General features: G+C 34.0%; 1 protein-coding gene across 3 annotated transcripts; it reads right to left on the reverse strand.

Annotated features, from left to right (window-relative positions):
* Positions 1-4,713: 4,713 nt before the first annotated feature.
* Positions 4,714-14,947, reverse strand: LOC104212181 (histidine kinase 5). Of its 3 annotated transcripts, none has more exons than XM_009761402.2 (13): positions 14,578-14,947; positions 12,742-13,669; positions 11,284-11,340; positions 10,880-11,107; positions 10,587-10,680; positions 10,294-10,500; positions 9,851-9,981; positions 9,240-9,289; positions 8,300-8,658; positions 8,062-8,165; positions 6,848-7,648; positions 6,108-6,281; positions 4,714-5,076 (listed from the first exon to the last, which is right to left on the reverse strand). In XM_009761402.2, exons 2-13 carry the CDS (start codon positions 13,465-13,467, stop codon positions 4,954-4,956), a joined length of 3,054 nt encoding a protein of 1,017 aa, XP_009759704.1. In that variant the 5' UTR covers positions 13,468-13,669; positions 14,578-14,947; the 3' UTR covers positions 4,714-4,953. The 3 variants fall into 3 exon arrangements, with proteins under 3 accessions (XP_009759704.1, XP_009759695.1, XP_070009204.1); XM_009761393.2 differs by having other exon boundaries at positions 14,487-14,947; XM_070153103.1 differs by lacking the exon at positions 14,578-14,947 and adding an exon at positions 13,846-13,883.
* Positions 14,948-21,853: the final 6,906 nt, after the last annotated feature.

Here is a 21,853-nt window from a genome sequence, read left to right on the forward strand (position 1 = left end):
TATTCTTTATCTGCATTATCTGCCATAATAGTTATGTGCTCTTATTTCATTGACTGGTTTTTTTATACTGTTCTGAGCCTGAGGGGCTGATACTGTTCAAAGATACTGAGCCCGAGGGGCAGATTTCTACTTATTATTTTGATACTGAGCTCGAGGGGTAGATTTCTAGTTATTATTTTGATATTGAGCCCGAGGGGTAGATTTCTACTTGTTGTTTTGATATTGAGCCCGAGGGGCAGATTTCTACTTGTCATTTTGATACTGAGCCCGAGGGGCAGATTTCTACTTGTTGTTTTGGTATTGAGCCCGAGGGGCAGATTTCTACTCGTCATTTTACTGCCAAATTACCTGTTTTACTGGTTTAAAAGAAATTTCACATGATGTTTCACTGAATTGTTATTTTAAATGATTTCATTGCTTCTGTATAGAATGTTGTGTGCCTTAACGTGTTTTCTTACCTTCAGTCATTATTTATATTTATTACTCACTGGGTTGGAGTACTCATATTACTCCCTGCACCATGTGTGCAGGTACAGGTATTCTTGAGGCATAGAGCAATTTTCTGCTGTTCAGTTTTCATCAGAGTTATCGAGGTAGCTGCATGGTGTTCGCAGACCCGTTTTCTCCCTTATCTTCTGTTATTTATGATATCTTCAGACTTTGTTCCTAATTCCATACTTTGTAGAATTTTAGTAAACTCTGTAGTAGCTCATGACTTGTGACACCCCAGTTAGGGCTGAGTTGGGTTGGATTTCTGTATTTTATCTATACTTTCCGCTATTGGATATTATTAAACCATGTTTATACTATAATTGTGTTAATTAATTGTCTTAAAAGGATGAATTGGGTTGAATGGCTGGCCTTGTCTTCATGAGAGGCGCCATCACGACCAGGTTCAGGAATTGGGTCGTGACAGTCGACCATAGGACGCATCAAAGAGACTAAGTGGAAAAGAACACTGCAGTCCAATCCCGCCTAGAGAGATCATAGCTTGGTGTGTAAATACCACGGTATTCACCATCATACGACCAAAGATTGTCGACAAATAAGAGAAGAAGTAGCTCGATTGTTCAACAATGGACACCTTCGGGAATTCGTAAGCGAGCGAGCCAAAAAACCACTTTAGAAACAAGGACGCCAACAAACAGGTCAAACAAGAGGAGCCCCAACACGTGATCAACATGATCATAGGGGCAGTGGATGTCCCCCAAGGTCTAATGATAAAACGCACCAAAGTTTCTATCACGAGGGAAAAACACACTCGGTATTACGTCGCAAAAGGACTCATCTCGTTTTGCAACGAATATGCAAAGGGCATCGTTTAGCCTCACAATGATGCACTGACAATATATGTACTTATCAATAAATCTCGAGTTAAACGTGTTTTGATTGATCCATATAGCTCGGCCAACATCATCCAATTAAGAGTCGTAGAGCAATTAGGGTTGCAGGACCAAATCGTGTCGGCTGTTCAAGTATTAAACAGATTCAACTTGGCATGCGAGACCATGAAGGGTAAGATAACTTTACCGGTAAACACTACCAGGACCACCCAAGAAACAAAGTTCTACGTGATCGAGATCCACCTTTCTTCAAAATAAAGATATAGCAACTAAAAGAAAGCTAAATCGAATCAGAATAGGATAAAGAACGCACGAAGGATCAGAGAGAAAGAGGATTCTAAAAGGGAAAAGCCTAGAAGACTAGATTGTCAGACTCGGAGGGGATATGAGGTACAACGCCTTGTTCGGAAGGCCATAGTTCATAGCATGAGAGCGGTGCCTTCGACCTTACATCAGGCATTAAAATTTCCTTCTCCGAGAGGAGTCAAAACAATCTACGGGGAACAACCGACCGCAAAGGAAATGTTCACTGTCGAAGAAGTAATCCCAGTGCTTGTGGTTATTGAGAATTTGACATCCTTAAACTAACCTGGAATCAAAACTTCAAAGAACAAGTATAAAACAGGGTGTGTTATGGAGATTCGTATCAAATCACTACTATTATCCTTAGCCCCATGGTGGGGCGCCAAACTGTTTACCCTAAAAAAGAGTAACAATTAAGTTTATATGTGGTTTAAAGGATATGTGATTTAATTCAATACGAATGATCTAAGAACAACAAGTAATTAAATTAAAGATAAAATGAACGATCAAACCAATTGTAATGTGATGATCAAGCCTGATCTTAAGTTGAACACTGAAATTCGTCCTCGATTAGACCCTCGATATAAGCTCGGTTGCGATTAAAGAAGATAAGTGAAGAACACTTTGAATAATAGCTAGAAGACAAAATTAAACTTTTATTGCTTTGATTTGCATGTCAACAATATGTCAAAATAAAAGAAACTTTCCCCTTTATATAGTAGGAAAATTTTAGTCCTAGTACAAGTCTAAATAAGGTAAAAATCTTCTTTTTCAGGTAAATGCCAATCCGCAATGGATATCATACGGGATTCGCGCTGTAATATCCGGTCGAGGGAAAATATTACGGCTCCCTACTTTTCATGCCTAATCGTTCCTCTTTTTCCCGTGCTCTCGAAACTCTACCTGGTATGGGTCTGTTATTTTACCGTGCTCGATCTGATATATCGTGCACTCCTCCCAGGTTCCGATATGAGGGAACCTTCGGCCTCGCTTGTAGTGATGTCGAACCGTGCTTCCCTCTTGTTTCTTTATAGGGGAATCGGGAAAAACTTTGTCCCCGATTTTTCACTTACACATGGGCAAAGATGACTTTTAGCCCGCGACAAAAACTATTTGTATTCGATAGCCGCAAAAGTGTATAAAATTATATATATATTGAGAACAGCTATACAATGTCATTTTTCCTATATTTATAGCCTATTTGGTCAAGCTTTTTTTGGGCCAAAAGTGCTTTTTCGGGGGCATTTGCATCTATACCCAGTTTGGGGGTCACCATTGAATTTATAATCGCTTTGCACAAAAAATTACAAGTCTACCCACTTTTCCGATAACTTCAAACATATTGGCCTGAAGTAGCAAAAATTTATGTCTGAAGTTTGAACGTCAGAATTTTTTGCCTGAAGTATGGCCTTATCAAAGCAAACTTTTGTATATTTTTGCCTAAAGTTTGGCCTGACTTGCAAAGGCAATAGGCAAACTTCAATTCATAGTGTAAGGCAAACTTCAATTCATAGTGCGAACTTCAGACTAATTAGCAAAGCTCTCACATCAATTCTCAACAAGGCCGAACCATTGGAAGTTTATTCAATACAACAAGTTTGAAGTTTGAACTTTTGAATTTTTTGCTTGAAGTGTGGCTTTATCAAAGTAAAACTTCAAATATTTTCGCCTGAAGTTTGGCCTGACTTGCAAAGACAATCGGAAAAACTTCACTTCATAGTGCAAACTTTAGACAAATTAGTGTGAAGTTCTTAAGTTTGTAGTGTAAACTTCAAGACAAAATCATCTTGTTATATTTGAATTTCAGATAATTTTTTCTGAAGTTTGGCCTGATAGATGCAAACTTCAAACAAAGTTTAACCTGGTAATGTCTGAAGTTTGGTCCTGCAGTCCCAAACTTCAAACTCGTATCTTTGAAAACGTTCAATAATTGAGTCCCGGATGCTTCTTCGAGTTTCATGCTCCCGGACAATGTTCAGTCTCGTTTTCAACAAGGAATGCATGTCCAAGAATTTCAGTCAAATAATTTTGAATTAACAAACCTGAAATTGCAGTAGCAAAATCTTCGAAAATTTGAACTCGAGACTCGAACAGTTTTAATGGAGTTCCATGCTTTGTACTTCTAGTTCAAATCAATGTTAGTATACGTTCATTCAACTTCATATTTAAATAACTAGATGATTTTAAGATTGGATCTTCATCATCTCAATTATTGATTTGAGTTTTCAAGTTCCTTTAATAGTGATTTTAACTCAAAACTCATACCTAGTGCTAAATTGTTGTGTACTTTATATCCAATCAATAATACTTACAGAGTTTTATGTGTTTGAGAGAGAAAAGAAGAAGAGGAAAAGAATAGGAGGAAGAAATGAGCGCATAGGTTGCAAGAGAAAGAAGAGGAGGCGACAACTGGTCTGAAGTTGTCAAAATTAGGGTATAGGTTAAATAATTTTAAAAATATGGGTATAGGTTAAATGGGGGAGACCAAATAGAGCGCCCAATGCAATTTGTACTTTTTTTAGTTAAGCTGTTCAAGCTTTTAGAAGGGAAAAAAATTACTTTTGAGTAGAAGTAGAAAAAAGTAGTTTTTCTCCAAAAGATTTTTTTTTTTAAAAAAAAACATTTTTGAGAAAAATACAATTATAAGCACTTTTTAAAACCATGATCAAATATTAATTGCTGCTCAAAAGTATTTTTCACATTAAGTAATCAAACGCAGATTGCTTCTTACCAAAAGTAATTTGGTAAATAAGTTGATTTTAGAAGCTTGGCAAAATAGGCTATTATTGCACTAGCTTTTGCTTTCCAGATGATTTAACATTATTCTAAAATGTTTCTCAAAGTGAAAGGGTTCTTGTTTGTCCAACTGGGAAAAGGTTGAGGAGATCAATTGGAGTTTATTCTTTATTATCAACACGAACAGAAGTAACAAATTGGAAACAACATCCGTTAGTATTCTGTTGCAGATCCTGGTGGGGTGAGTATGTATTAAAGAAAGAGCTTAAGTAATATACACTGATAGTGTAACGATACATAATGATGCTCGTACCTTATTCCCTCTCCAATGGAATTCATAAAAAACCTTTCCATTTTTGTTAAAGTCCACATCATCAGTTTCAGATGGCCGCTATGAGGACTAGTAGAGGAACAGAAGGCAGACTATTAATGTACATCGATCATGCATTCTGAACAAGACAACTAGTTGCACAGCAACTTGATACACTGATTACAAAATTTCCTAACACATTCATTTTTTTCTTTTTTCTTCTTTTCCTGTACAGTTTGCATACATTTACAAGGAAAGATGTCATGGCAGATACTCTTGAAGACACTCTTTTAACTTTTGGAATGTAACTGGCTTTGATACAAAAGAGTCCATACCATTTGCATAACACTCTTCTGCACTTTCTGATAATGCATTGGCTGTCATCTGCAATAACGTAAACGAGTTTCATCAGTAAGCAGCAAAGAAAGGATTGCATGAAACGACGAAAAAACAAGGAGGCTAGCCACATAAATGTCCTAGTATTCGGAAGCTTCAATGTCTTAGCAACTTAGGAATAGCCTGATTTTTTTAGATGACTCCAGTTAGATCACAATGCTTCAATCGTTTGTGAAAGGGTAAGAAACTCTTCAGGGTGATAAGCAATAATTGTTACTGTTATGCTTTCTTATAAGGGTTCCCCTTCTCCGGATTTATCCCCGTGAGGGCGGCGCGTGTGAGTCAACGTTGACATTTTCAAGGTGTGGATCATACCTTTGGCATTATCGATCTTTTGCAAATATGGCAATGAAATCTCTCTGTTCACTCAAAATGAGGACAAATATTTATGAGTCAGGATCACATTTCCATTTGCAATTATAGGATTTGAATGCATTTATTTTTGAGGTTGGAGCCACCTTCGGAAAAGTTTAGCAACTATCTGATTTAAGGACCACCTAGATTTTGAGTATTTACGAGATTAAGATCTCGAAAGCTGGCAAAGATCCCAATTATTTTGGATACATAAAATTGTAGTCAATCCAACATACTCTTTGTGTATTTCATTAGTTTGGCTCTGCTCCTACTGACTTACCATTTTCAAGCTTCTTGCAGAACGCCCTAGACATCTCAATTCTTTTAATCGTATAGGCCAAAGAATACAATTTAATCTATATGAGAAGAATGTTCCAAACTATACTCTGGCAGGAAGATCACATCAGTGCCCAAAGATTCACTTCCTATGTTCATAAAGATTCAAGTTACTTTAGCATGATAAGTATTAAATTAGAACATTCAGTCCTACAATTTTTAGTTTGGTGCATATGTAAGGATGCTTATATCACAGAACAGCAAAATAATTGTCAAAGCACCAACAATAGAAAGAAAAAGGAACAAGAAGGAGATAAAATAGAGTGTGATATGGAGCTATGGAGGCAGTAAAGCATAAATACTTAGGCATTTAGAGTGTAAATTCTTACTGCAATGATAGGAATTCGCTTTGTGGAAGATTCATTGCTTCCTTGTGAGGAATTGGAAGGAGACAATTCTTCATCAATACCAGCATCCTTCGCAGCGTCCCAGTTACCAGATTCCTCAAATGATCGTATCAATCGTGTAGCTTGAAGACCATCCATGACTGGCATGCACACATCCTGCACAAAATAAAAAATTTACCCATGCAAGTTAGTATGATTCGAGAATGAAAACCTCCCTGGCTAATGTTTGATACGAAATGTAAGCCACTAATGTATGTAGAGCATGAGAATAAGTAATTTTCTGCTTATTTATAGGTATATCATCTGCTGCAAACATTGGACAAGACAGCACTTTGTCATCTGGTGCTACGTTTTTTGTTAACTGGATGTAAGCTATTACTGTATGCAGAGCCTGAAAACAAGTAAAGTTTCTGCTAATTTATTGGCATGTCATCTGCGGCAAATATTTGACCAAAAAGCGCATAGTCAGCTGGTGCTACATTTCTTATCTGGAGACTAGATTGATTAAGATCTAACCAATACTTATGGACTGAAACGTCGGAGATCCAAGTCTTAACCTTTTCTTATTTAGATGTTCAAGGACCCTCATTTTGACTGTGCAACAGATCGGATAGTAACATGACCAAGAAACATGGATATCTAGGACATTAAGTGAGGTACAAGCCACCGTGCTGCATACTAAAGTTTTCGGCAAAAGAAAATCAAGTTCCTAGTAAACATACCATTAAAATGAGGTCATAATTGTCGCGTTGAACAGCACGCACAGCTTCTACTCCATTATTCACTATATCTATGTCATGACCCAACTGCTTCATCATCGACCGTGTTACCATCACAAGTATTTTGTTGTCTTCTACTAGGAGGATCTTGGGTTTTGTGGAAGTTTTTAAAGTCTTTGCAGCATTGCTAGAAGAGCACTCAGAACTTCTATCAGGTTGTTCCTGCAGCTGACTTTTTTCTATTTTCTCTGTAATTTCATCTTGATCTCTGTTTGCATCAGTGGACGTTAAACAAGGGGTATGGAAGTGATGATCTACAACACCATTAGTCGTTTGCTCTCTACCGGACGTGCTTGGGTTGCCAGAATTTCGGGTGTGTCTCAACGAAGACTCAGGCTCAGAAGATGTCTCAACAGCATCAGCTACTGAATATGCATCTTCTACTGAACCTGTCTCTTTTGATGTATTGCTATGGGAAGGGAAAGAGTAGGAGTTCACTGGCGACCCGTTACTCTTATTCGAAGTGTTAAACCCAAAACTGTTTGCTGATAGTTTTATGCCTCTTCCAGAACTGTGTGAAGAAAACAAAAACCCTAAAGTGCGCGGTTGGAATTGGAAAAAGCCAGAATTTATATCATCATCATTTTCTTCGGAAGCAGTATCATGATTGTCTATTTCGGAGAGTTCTTCATTGTCATCCAAATTATCACACACAGGCGAAACCTTGTAAGGTAGAATAAATGTAAAGGTAGATCCATGGTGCTCTTTGCTGGATACAGTCATATGACCTCCCATAAGCTCAGCCTGTTCAATTAAAACATGAGGGGTCAAGGTAAGTACTAATATCATAGACACTTCTGCTAAAGTCATGTCGCCATAAGTGAAAATTGTTATGCACTAAAATGTAGCCATTTTTATGGGATCATAAAATGATGCTTTCTAAGAAAAAGCAGCTTATTAACCCAGATGAACCAAGAAAACATAAAAGATTACGCATTGTAATATAAAAGGCCCCATGACTCGATGTGAGGGATGTAACTTCACAATTTGCCACTATATCGGGAAATTTAAGGATATTATCATAGATAATGTTATGACTAAAAATTCAAGAAAGCTAAATTATCAAAGAATATCGACTTGAGTACTGGTTTATTTGTCCGATCATTAGGCTCTTTCTTCAGTACTTTTTAATATTATTGAGCAAACACTTCAATTACCAGTTGTTTGCAGATTGCCAATCCTAGTCCTGTCCCACCATACTTCCGAGCAGTATCTGCTCCAACTTGCATATATTTCTTGAATAGAGTGGGTATTGCATTTTCTGTTAATCAAGGTAAAACTGGCTTAGCAACACGAGAACCATAATTTTTAAAAATGAAATAAAATAAAGAGCCAAGTTATGGCATCATGAATATGCCAATGAACTTAACCAAGAAATGCAGAGTTTATAGGTACCTGGTATTCCAATCCCAGTGTCGTAAACATCACAACGTATCCACACAGTTGCTTCCTGCTGGTTAGAATCAACCACTTCATCTTCAGTTGAAGCTCCATTTTGTTCTGAATACTTGTACCCCCCATTGGTCCGACTTTCATTCGCACCATCAGCATCTTTGCATCCACCAGAGCCTTTTCGAACAAGGGCGTTGTGAGATGGTGATGTACAGTTATCCTCCTTCCATATCTTTGCTGAAACCTTTGAATTATCAGAAGCCATCCTCTTGTGGGATCCTTGTTTCACAAGAGGAGATGGCTCGGCAACCACATATAGCTTTATACCAACCTTTCCTTCATGAGTAAATTTTACAGCATTGCTGCATAACATAAAAGCTACTTTAGTGCACCTAAGATAACTGCGCATAACGCAGTGTAAAGCACATGTCAAAACTCAGTAGTTGTGTCTCGGTACATGAAAAGGAGTTCCAAGATGATGAATCAGATGAATGAAGCAAAGGTGGCTGTTAGCGATAAATTTCATCATTAAATAAAAGACATATATCAAGTCTTTACAACAACAACAAAAAACCCAGTGTAATCCGACAAAGTAGGATCTGGGGAAGGTTGAGTGTACGCAGACCTTACCCCCACCTTTGTAAAGGTAGAGAGGTTGTTTCCGATAGACCCCGGCTCCTACATATGTCAAGTCTGTATGAACAGAAAACAATTTCTGCTTGTACCGTACTATGATATCAGGATGCCAGTTGGCATGCTCAAGTAAGGGTGTGCACATTTCATTCCTTTCCAATGTTGAGATCTCTCATTTTCAGGAAATGGAAGAGCAAGACTAAAAGAGAAACCAAAAAATGCAGCAGATGTTTCTACTAATGAGCACTATAGTCTATAGCGCTGATGATAAAGCACCGTGGAGGCTCCAGTCACTGAAAGAATTTCATACCTGATCAAGTTCGTGAGAATCTGGCGAATTCTTAGCACATCCCCGATAACCTGATATAAGGAGAACTCTTCAGTAGGAAGCCCATAAAAATGAACTAGGGGGAAAAACAAGCTGTTAGACATGCTTTTAGTGGTCAAATTTCTGAATCATAACTGCGAAGAGTCAAGGTCAACACACATGTACAAAAATTTCCAAAACTCTCAACCGCTTCCGTAGCACTCATCTCACCCAAATAATTGCAAGAACAATACAAGGTTATAAAAAAGTTAGCCTTTCAATTGGATGCTCATCATTGAGTGAAAGCAAGGTTGGTCCGGTATGGGCAAAAGCCAAAAAGAACACATGTGCTGCCTCTTTTCAAATTTGTCTTGAAATATTAAGTACACCTGCTAGTCATAATGTTCTACATATTGCAGAAAATTTGAAAGCTCGTATTCATGTTTGTATATAGTAGATTGCAGGTAAAGGTATTTCCAACTTTATGTAAAGAAATAAGTAATATGTCAACGGATTTCTTTTCTGAGAATTTTTAGTGTCATATTCTTATAATTGGGATCGAACAACGGGGAGAAGCTACCATCAATATAAATAATTCATGGTAGAGCTCTTACCTCAATAGGAACATCTTCAGAGACGTGTCCTTCCAAAGTTAACATTTTCTGTAGTGATGCTGCTGCAGTTTGCAAGACATGCTTTACAACCTCCCTTGGACGGAATTTTGTGGCTTCCAACTTCATTACTCCTGAAGAAGAATTATACAATATTTTTCTTTCAGTACGAACAAATTACTCACGTATATATAGTCATTTATTGATAAGAGAAGAAACAAAATCACTCAGCCACTGACAAATGTTGTTCACGGATAATTCCAGAGTTAATTAGCATATCACTCAGACACTTGTGTTATCCAAATACTTACACATAGAAAAGACAATATGCTTTTAGCAAGGTCATTTTGCGATTGAACTATATTCTTAAGCTTTTATCTAGGAGATAGCATCAAATATTTTAGCAATTACTGCAACATAAAAGAGAAGAGGAAATGAAATTGAACCTGATTCAACTTTGGAAAGATCAAGGATATCATTTATTAGTTGAAGAACCAAGTCTCCTGAAGATAACATTACATTCACAAGCTGACGTTGTTCTTTGTCCAGTTTTGTGTTAGAAAGAATCTCGGTCATGCTGACTACTCCTGACAAAGGAGATCTAATCTCATGAGACATGGTAGCAAGCATTTGTTTTGCTCGCATCGTCTCCTCTACAACAAATAAAGAAGATAACATTAGTAATGATTGCATCTGAGTCCATAATATATACATAAAAGCATATAATATGTAAATGAACCTGTTATGTGAATAGTTTTGTTAAGTTCTGTCTCCTTAGCCTTCTGCACAGCTATCTCTTCTCGTAGCTTTGCCATTCTTTCTCTTTTCCTTACCTGCAATTTGATCATTAACATTGCTACTGAGCTTTCATATATCATTCACCATCAATTAGCAAAGAGATGTAGAGAATCTCGTATTGAACAGACAGATTTTGATGATAAAGCTGAAGTTTTGAACAAAAGAATTCAAAATTTCCTCGGAAACATTATAGCCAGATACCAACAAGAGCTACTGGTAAAGAATTTAACTCACCTGATCAGTTATCTCCATTCCCATATAATTTACACCAATGGTCTCTCCTGCCTTACTGAACACAGGTTCAACATATATTAGAAAGGTTTTTGACCCAAATAATCCTGTATCGAATGTAATTTCCCTCTTTGCCGGTATTCCTCGCTCCAAAACCTCTCTTTTGAAGTCTTGAGATTCCTTTACACCAGCACCAGTAAAAATCTCTACATCTGTTTTCCCTATGATGTCCTGAAAGATAAGTATGATTCAGGAAAGCATATACCAGATTGTAAGAAATGCCAAAGAAATTTCATCAAAGTGAACTGATGAGTTATAAGAAGATACTAATTCCGCTCCAGAGAGAATGAGCAACCTCACATTTTTTAAGGAGAAGTTCTAAAGCATATTATTTAAGGTTGAAATACCTCTTCGCGCAGACTTGGGAAATGATTGTAGATAAAACGATAGCGCAACTCTTTATCCTGCATCAAAGAATATTGGAAAATTTAGTTTCTTCCAAACATATGATATCAAACAATTAATATGCCTTCGAAATAGTAGAAGGAAAATGATAAAGAGGTTAAAGAAGATTTGGAAATGGTCCAACTACTGGTGACAAATGAGGACAATTATATCTAGGAAGTGGGGATAGGGGGAATGAGTACAAGAAAAAATTCATCACACGCAACTTTTAATATCTAGCTAAAAAACTGCTCATATCACTGAAGTATGCAGAGATATTCAGTCAAAACCTTGTTTCTTACAACAATTGAGGAAAATGAATTAGACTACTCTTCGATGCTAGCTATGTGTAGCTTGCATTTTCAAGTACCACCAATTGGGCTATGCTGGAAGTCAGGACTTTCTCATACTTGCGACTGATGCAAACAAACACTAAAAGACATTTTGAGTAGGATTTTTCATGGCTAACAAGAAAGAATAATTTCTATTTGAAATATATGCAAAAGTGATTCCTCCATTATCTAGCTCTAAGTTAAATCAGAAAGGCCATTTTGAAGAAGTCTACCACACAAGCATCAATTGTCAAAACTTCTTTCCTATTTCTGATAGTTGAATTCATGGTTTTAATAACTAAGGTAACCAGTATTTAAATCATTAAGACGATGGGAGAGATTTTTATTTCCCCGGGATGACAGATGGTAGTTGTCAGTAGTGTAGCATATGTGTTTGTACAATGACTTTGTGCTGCAGCTCCTGTACTTGACTTATCCATTGTTCGAGTAGTGTCTGAGGCTCAGGCAAAGCTTTAGAAATGACAAAACTAGAAAGTATGTTACTAGACTTTGGCACCTGCCATTCAAATGATTTGCTTAACTCATTTACTCTCCAGCCTGTTCTCTATCAACTGTTTAGCCAGGCTTGTAGATTAATTAATCAGGTAATTGACTTGCTTATTATGGTGGGGAACAAAATATCAAATTTAGTCACAGAGCATCGCTTAGTTTGACGGAAAAAACATCATATCATGATTTTATTATGAAAATCATTGAGGAAGATACATGTGTAAAGCTAATACTAGGCAAGAGCAAATGAAGCTGATGTCCCATTAACTCAGAAAACTCTAATAACATACATGATAATGTTCGAGTAGTCAATTTAAGATATTCTATTCTCCTCATTTGAAAAAAAAAATCCATTTGCTCGAGCAGCTTTAACCACTACAAGTAGGAAAGGTACAGAAATTTACATACGAAAAAATGGAAAGAACTAGACTGGAGAAACAAAATTAAGAAGAGAAAATAAATCGGTTAGAAGTTTGTAAAACAAAAGGATACAACAAGGTAACATCTACAGAACTATATAACAAGAGATTGGGAGAAATATTAGGCAAGGTCAGCTAATCATTCTTAGAGAAAACTGACCTGGTGGCCTATGACAACCGGCGCATTTTGGAGGACAAAGTGTAAGAAATTATCTGCTCTTTTCAGAACCTGAGAAAATTCTTCCACTGGAGAGGACTGACTTTCAAGTTTTTCTATGCTTTCCTGTAATTTCTCAATTAGTGTCTGCTCCCTTTGGACGCTCGCTTCCAACAACTTCCCCAAACGTTCAGCTCTCTGCTTCCAGTATTTTATGCTGTCATACTCAGCATCTATTTCTAGTTTGTCTTGAACTCTCACATCATTCCTTTTCTTAGGAACCTCATGGAATATGTATCTCTTCAATTCTTCATCCAATATAGAGATTGGACGCTTATCACCCCCATATCTTTCCTCCTCAAATTGATACTTCTCCAATATCTCCAATTTCTTGAGCTCTGATTCTTGTTGTTGCTTGCTAAGACTGTCAAGCTCTTCTCTGAGTAGCCTTACAGCATTTTCCTGTTTATATTCCCAGTTCTTTACCAAGTAGGCTAACTGAGATGACCCTTTTTCGCTATAATTAGTAAGTTCCGAAAGGCGCATGAAATCAACTATTGTGGAATCCTCATTGATAGTAACCTCCTCCAACATATCTTGATCTAGGCCTGGATTATCTATATTGAATTGTTTTCCAGCTTCATTCATATCTTCAGGCCACATCGACGAAAGTACTTCCACTTCCATGTCCATGTCCTCTGCTTGATCACTTTCCATCTCGCAAACCATTTTAGACTGATTCTATGTTACATACAACCAAAAAGTCAAACTATCGCTGAACTTTACTCAGAGGATGCAATTCTCGCATCTGAGCTTAATTGAATTGAATTTTCAATTAAGATCCTCAATACGGAGAGCTATAAGGAGAATGCAAAACTGTTCAGGTGCATGTGACCATTCGAGATCCTTCCACTGAACTGCTTAACAAAGTCTGCATACAAAATGGATAAGAAAGATGAGTGTATTTATTCGTAAATGGAAACCATGTTTAGACTTATGTATCAGTTGAGAGACAAGTGCAACAAAGAGCAAATAGATGAATATACACATAATCAATAGGATACACACAACAGATAAAACCAAACTGCAGGCCAAAAGCCACTACACCTTTCTTCAATAGAACAACTATGAAAGCTGAATCTCTCTGAGAAATTTCAACAAGCAATAAGAAGGCTTCTTCTTTTAAGATCCAAATATAGGATGTGAAAAGTGATATCATAATCAGAAAGAACTTTTTCCCATTTGCTTCATCACAAGTCACCAATGAAAACCTTCACTTTTTCAAGTTTTTTGTTATTACAACAGAAGCTAGTCAAATTGTTGGTATATCATTGATTTGAAGTAAAAAATTCTTCTGCAATCAAAAGCTAATGTTAATTGTTGAAGAAACTGTCAACAACTTAAATTATGCATCAACATGAGCAAATGATATGGGGTGGCAAAAGAAAAAAAATTTAATCAACCCTTTATTGCAACCTCCAACAAGAATATAAAGAATACTACAATTCAAGAACATAATTGGGGTGGGACATATACTTCATGCCTCAAAGATTAATAATTCAGAAGAGAAAACAATTGAAAAATTAGCCAACTTAGATTCATGAAGCAATAATCAACTAACTCATAATACAATGAGCAACTCAAATTGTATATTCCAATGAAAAATGGGTTAATAAGCAATGCAAACTGAGATCAAATTTCACGTAACACAGATACCAAAGTCAACTAAATGACTTAAAAGTTGTCACCTTTCTTTGTTTTCAAGAATTCTTGAAACTTTCTATTGAATCAGAACAACAAGAAGAAGAAAGTTGGTTGAAAATTTTCTGAGTTCCCCACCTTCTACTTTTCACTGTAGATCTGAAAGAATCTCTTGAAAGTGCTCAGTCAATGATAAAAATAATACTCCCTGCCTTTGGACCTTTATGAAGAATGCTAAAGGAGACCATGTGAATGCTAAAAGAAAAAACCTCCAAAAACCCAAAAATATATTTTTTTTAAAAACAAAAAATATGTGGAGACCAAACTCAAGAAGCCATGTGCGTTTTGTAAGTCTACTTATTTTCTTATGTTTGTTCCTTTCAATATTTTATAAACAACCCCTCATCACATTTCTCCAAATCCTTCCTTTTATAATTATATGTCTAATTTTTTCGGGTTAGATTCATAGTACTCTTTCGATTCATCTCAAATATGAAAATTGGACAACATTCAGTTTTATGAAAACTCTCTTAGTTTTCTTTCTCTCTCTCTCTCTCTTGTTGTACTATTGTTTAAACAAGAAATGAATCAGCTGCTAGTGACTATAATATAGTTGTAGGAGTCGTATTTTTTTTTTGTGGTGGCAACTAACTAGACAAAGAGGGGTCTGTGTATTCTGTTTCTTGTTTTTTAAATTTGGAGAAGACGGAGGTTGCTCCCCGCCTTTTACGAGGTGACGTACTTTCAAGGCGCGTGTATCTTACTCTCCATCTCTTTGGATGAGTCAGTTTTCTCTCTGTTGTTGACTTGTTGTACTTGTACTCCTTATGTAAATGTATTGTATATATGCGTTATCCAATGATTAACATGAATTTACACCAAACACCTTGTAGTTTAGGTCTTTTGACACTTCACCCCTCTCATTTGCTTTTTGTGATTTACATTTCTTTTTGTCAAGTACTAATAAAATATGGAGTATTACAATATCAAAAGATGAAAGATTCTCCTCTAAATATTGAAAATTACTTTAAGAATTAGTCTAAATTTATTCTACTCTCGTCATCCCAATTTATGTGGCACCATTTGACTTGGTATGAAGTTTAAGAAAGAAATAATGATTTATAAAACTTTCAGTGCCCTAAAATAAACCTTAGATATCTGTGTAGCTATAAATTATCTCGTTAAGAATAAAATGAGAGTTTAAAAATTAAATTACTTTTTAATAAAAAAATATTTTTTTGGAATAAACTAAAAAGAAAAAAATATGTCACATAAATTTGGACAGATAAAGTACTTAATTTTCTCATCGTTACATATTGCGGTTCTTAGTTTCGCTATTGTTATTGTAGTCTTTTGCATGTGCACACATGGTGACAAATCATAAAGAGCAATTATGTTAAAACTCCCCTTTGATATTTGTTAATATAACCCTTTGACACCCTTCATTCATAATTTTATATATAACACTTCAAACCCGTTGGTTAATTTTGATATTTAAAATATTGTTGAAACGATTGATCCAGCATTAGTTTTGAAACTTTATGACTTGTTGAACCTATTTCACTTTTTGTAGAATAAGTAGGATATGTTATATAGTATGTTAAACATTCTTGTCTTACCAGTAGTTAGAAGATCGACGTGCCTTAAAATTAGAGAATTTACTTTTTACACATTTTTTCATCGTACTTGAAGAAAAAATGAATATTAGGACTTTATTCTGTGCTTATTTGTGAGTACGTAGTTAAAATTAGAGAATTTACTTTTTACATAAGGGCAAAATAAATATACGCACGTGTTGAAATACATATTAGCATCTGGCCCTTTAATTTTTGGCTTGTCTTTAAATAGGGATAAAGTGTGTAAATTATTTTCAAAATCGGGGATATACAAAATAAATTTTTTTTGGTAACTTACTAAAAAAAGTTACGAAAAAAGTCTTTAATTTCCTCTGCGACCACTACAAACTTTTGTATTACGCCATTTAATTTATATATCCTTTTTCCTCCTTCTATCGTTATTCAATGAAGAAGAATTTAATGTCAAGTTCACTAATACTTTTTTTTTCCTTTCCTTCTCTACAGATGGAGAATTCGTGCAACTTTGAATGAGTTTCGAATTACCAGGGTCCTAGTATAATTATATTGCCAAGTAACTATACATGATTTTTAAAACAGACCCTAAAAGTTATGTGATTTAAAGACTATTCAGCAATGTTATTTTTTTAGTTCTTTCAAATTAAGCTGTCTTATGTTTTTTTTTTAAAGAACCTTTCTATTATTTTCACGTTTATTCCAAAAGTATTTTGAACTTTAGTTTCTATCATTTTCACTTTTTATTCCAAAAGTATTTTGAACTTTACAGATTGATCTCTATTTATTGTAATGATGAAAGAGTCCAAGTAGACCAATTGTTTACCCTAAAATTCGAGTAACAAATAAACTTATACTGTGGTTTTAAGGATATGTGATTTAATCTAATATCAATTGATAAACAAGGAATATATATATATTTAGAATATATATATATATATATTAAAGCAAGAAAGTTTGCATTGTGGTTAAGCCAAGTGGCAAGCTACTATAAAGCCACTTGGCAATCTTAAAGAGTTTGTGGGAGATTGTCAAATAAGAAAATCACTTAAGAACTATATATGAAATTCCATTTATTGAAATTAAATTGAAATAAGAATTCTTTTTTTAAAAATAAAGTTCAATCATTGTACTAATATTTTCGAACAGAAATTTTTTATTTGGAAAGAAAAGAATTTTGATATCAATAGTATTTGGATTCCTTTTCTAATATCAAGTGAGAAGAATATATCCTACCGTAATCTAATGTGCAATTTTAATTTATTTTAAAAATTCAATACTTTTTAATGAGTTGAGGAATATATTTTAAGGTTTTAACTTAAAGTTCAGAATGTAGATATATTTAATAATTTATTTATTTCATAATGGATAATCCAAAGTATCTGTTTAGACTAAGTTTTCTGATTTTAGACAAGTATACAATAAAAATAATTTTTTTAAAGGCTAAAAGTTTCAACAATCTATATCTATTCATATAGAAAAGGAGAGGCATATTCATAATATTGTGTCAAGTGTCAAAACAGAAAATGAACATGTGTCCAATTTTAGGACAAACCTCCAACTAATTTGGAGGTTCAAATTTATTTTAAAAAAAAAACGTTAAGGACACTTTTTTTCCAAAATTCAAAATATCAAAATTTTTAGAATTTTAAAATAATAACTTATTTGCACAATTAAATGACACGTTTTTCTCCCTAAAAGAAAATTAATTTTATATTATTATTTATATGATACAAAATTTAAAAAAATAAAAATAAAAAACTACCAATTCAATTTGGGGAGTACTTTCAAGTTGGAGTTTCAAAAATAGTTTAAAATATAAAATAGGTTAAAAAGTTAAAACCTGCCAATTCAATTAACGTCAAGAGTCTAGGTTCAAAAAATTGAAACCTGCTAATTCAATTAACACATTAATATCAAATCGTTATATTACTTTTCAGGGCAGTTTTTTTAATTTATTAAGCCTGAGAATTTAAAATTTAAAATAATTCAAAACAGAAAACAAGTTCATAAATGTGAACCTATCGATTCAGTTAACATGAAAAGTTCCTCCCACGTTTTTCCGGGTAGGTTTTTTTAATTATTCAAACTAAGAACAAATTAGTACATTATTTCAAAGGAGGGAACAGTTACATGTTTTGGGATTGAAAAGAAAAATCCAACTTTTATTGTATGATTAAAGCTTTTGAAAAAAAAAATCTTATCCAAGCTCTAGATAACTCCTAATTTTTAAACTTGTGGTTAAAATTCTGAATCTAAAATAAAACTCCTATATACAGTTGGTCTCCTATATATACAGTTTTTCCAACTTTTACACTTTCCAACTTGAAAATTATAGTAGAAAAATTCAAATATTGGTTATGTTGTAGGATGAAATAGTGTCATCCATGATGGAATCGTCCTGAATATTCCCTAAAGAAAACCGCAAGAGATGGACCGAATCATTGTTGCAAAGTGAAATTCAAATCGAGGATGCACACAAGAAACATGAAAAGGTATAATTTAATTAGATATAGTTATACATGAGTTTATGTTACTTTAGTTTTTCTGGAGTGTATTTTTATTTAAGTTTTCTGCCCGTGTTGATAGAAGTAAGAACCGTCCAATATGTTGAATGACCTATTCTAAGAATTCAAGGAGCCAACAAATAAGGTACGGGATGGATCTCTCACTTCTAAGAGAAAGACTACATTCAAATCTATCTCTCCTAAAAGAGTTGCTAGAGAATTACAAATACAGAATAAAAATGAAATATTGAATGCAATTTATCATATACATATATCAATAGAATAGGGGTATATTTTTGTAATTTAATTTAAGAGATCATATTTACTCAAATTATTGTAGTAATCAATCAAAATATTTTAATCTTATATAGTAATTAGTTATGAAAGAGTCTCATAAGTTGAGTTAAGAACTAAGCTAATAATTAGCATTTTATAAAATCAATATGATTTAATGTACTCAAATAAACTAAATTGCATTTTGACATGATATTAAAAATCAATTTAAAAATAAAAATGTTGGACTTATTTGAATTTGAGATGAGAAATCTTTTTATATTAGGATGAGAAAAGTTTAAATTAAGGATTTTCAAGTAACTCATTAAGATTTTAGAAATATAATAAATTTTTAGTTATAGGTAATTTTAATAACGATTGAATTATTACATTAAAAATAACATAGGGAGAAAATCTAATTTTTAATTGTAGTACAACTAAATAATCATTAAAATAACTTTACCCGTAATTATTAATATAGGTCATGTTAATAAGAATTCAAATTATTATCAAAATATTACATTAAAAAAAATCTAATTGTACGAACTATTACAATAATTATTAAAAATAATGCTAAAAATTTCATGAAAGGCTTTATTGATAATAATTATTAGTATAATATAACACGGAAAAATTATTAACTGTAAGTTATATATATTTATATTTATAAAGGTATGGACTGTTATTTTATTCCCTAGGAAAAATGCAAATATTGAAAAGAAGAAAGGATGATTTTTTTTTAAATATAAGTTATTTGCTAATAATAAAAAAAAACAAAAAAATATAATAGTCTACTTAATAAGATATGATTTTAGTTATAAAAATGTTGGACAAAAAAAAGATCATCCTTATAATAATGCTAACTTCATCTGAGTTAAATATCTTCTAACTTCAAATGAAGATTATTTCCTATCATATTATTATTTTATCATTATTATAAGTCAAAACGAATCATTATTCCATATTGGACTATTTCTAAATAAATATATTTTACAAATAAACTACTTTATTTGTTTTATCACAAGTTACAGGTAGAAAGGAAATGATGATGAACAAATAACAAATGAGTTAGAAAAATAATAAATAAAACTTTAATTATTCGCTCAGTAAAAAAAGTAGTTGTATTGAGGTTAAGTCAAGTGGTAACCTAATAAATAAAACATAAGTTAATAGAAAGCCACTGAGCAATTTTGACAATATCTATAAGGTTATGTAATAAAAATTAATTTGAATTGAAGGATAAATTTTTGAATCTATTTATATAGTTTTTGAATTTGATTGACATACAATTTTTTTTTTAATAAAAATATGTATAGTAATTTTCTACCGCATTATTCTTTTATCATCATTTAAGTTAAGATTATTATAATCTCATATGGGACTATTTCTAAGTAAACATGTATTTACAAATGAATCACTTTATGATTTTCATCATGAGTTACGTAAGAAGGGATTAAATATTGTAATGACAATGAAGGATAAATAACAAATGAAGCTAGATAATTAGTAAATAAAGAATTTTTTTTGATTCATTTACTTATAACGTATTCTTATTCGTTTCGGATCATGCTATATTTTCATATTATTTGTAGCACAACGTATATAATTACGATATTTGAGTAACATTCAAAAGTTATTTCATAATTATATAACTCGTTTAATTTAATTACATTGAACTTTTACTATTGAATAAATAAGACGATAAAAATAATTTAGTTAAAACGCATAATCTAACGTTCTCAAATATATTAGATTATACTCTAATCTATCTAATATTCTTTGATAATATCTGCGCATCGTGCGGGTACTAATACTAGTTAAATAGAGAAATTAGAGAATGAAATAAGTCAAACCAGTATACAAGCTGAATCTCGACCTCGACCTATGATAGTCTGGAGGTGGGATAGTAAGAACAACAAATTATAAGGTAACTCTAATGAACAGTAAACAAAAAAGTGATGAACATATATTTTCTTATCAGTGAACAGTGGTCTACAAATGAATAGGATCCCCCTTTATATAATAGGGGACTTCTAAATAAGGTATACTTCTAATTATAGTAGAAAAATATATTTGAGAGTTGTCTAACCGCCGAAGACCAATCCATCCTGAAATTTACGCCATGATCCCCGGGTCGTTGCGGATATCTTGCTCTTTTCGTTACTGAATCATAATGGTACCATTTCAAAGCATGCCTTCTTCCGACCTTGAAAAATGATATTGACCTCGATATCGGAAAGGAGCTTCGACCCTAAGCTCGGCGTCCTGGCCTTCCAACGTGGTATCACTTTCTCCATCGAAGAACGAAATTGAGTAGCCCCGATTTCTACCGTATATAGATAGTCCCCTCGTTTCTTAGATTGAAATGATAAGAAACGACTTGAACCTCGATTTTCTGGAGACCCCAAAATTAACATCATCCCCGTGACGTAAACGTTCGGGGTGACCGAAACGTCCCATCGGTTTGGTTCCACAAAACATTAAATGCTTGCCAGTGACAGCCGGCCAATAGCACCGCCGAACCGTCGTCGTGCGCCTATAAATATAGATTTTCTATTTGAATCAAAACCTTTGCTTCCACCTTCAGATTTTCTTGATCTCTTCCTCTCTTCATCTTTTCTCTTTCACTACCTGTTGATTCTCCCTTTTTAGCACCAAAAATATCAAACTCCACCTCTTTCCGCTTCCTCCTACCTGAACTAATGGCGAAAACCTCCAAAACCGTTCCTCAAAAGGAGAAAGCTTCCTCCTCTTTTTCCCGGTCGGCCGGTGATAGAGCACCGGTGGAACTGGCTCTTCACGAGATTGTTCCCGACCCCTGTGTAACAAAGAATGACTTTAAAGTTGAGAATCCCCTATCGATCCCTGGCTGATATGAGCACATGTCGAGATATATTTGCTCGATAACGGAGAAACACCTTGAGGCTATGAAGAAATATTGTGGCTGGGGAGACAAGGTCGTGGTACAGATCCCCGCTTCCGATGAAAGTATCACCATTCATGTGGAGGGGTTCTTAAGTGTCTCCACTTACCCCTTCACACTGG

The sequence above is a fragment of the Nicotiana sylvestris genome, chromosome 8 (genome assembly GCF_000393655.2).
Source record: "Nicotiana sylvestris chromosome 8, ASM39365v2, whole genome shotgun sequence".
Taxonomy (NCBI): Eukaryota; Viridiplantae; Streptophyta; class Magnoliopsida; order Solanales; family Solanaceae; genus Nicotiana; species Nicotiana sylvestris.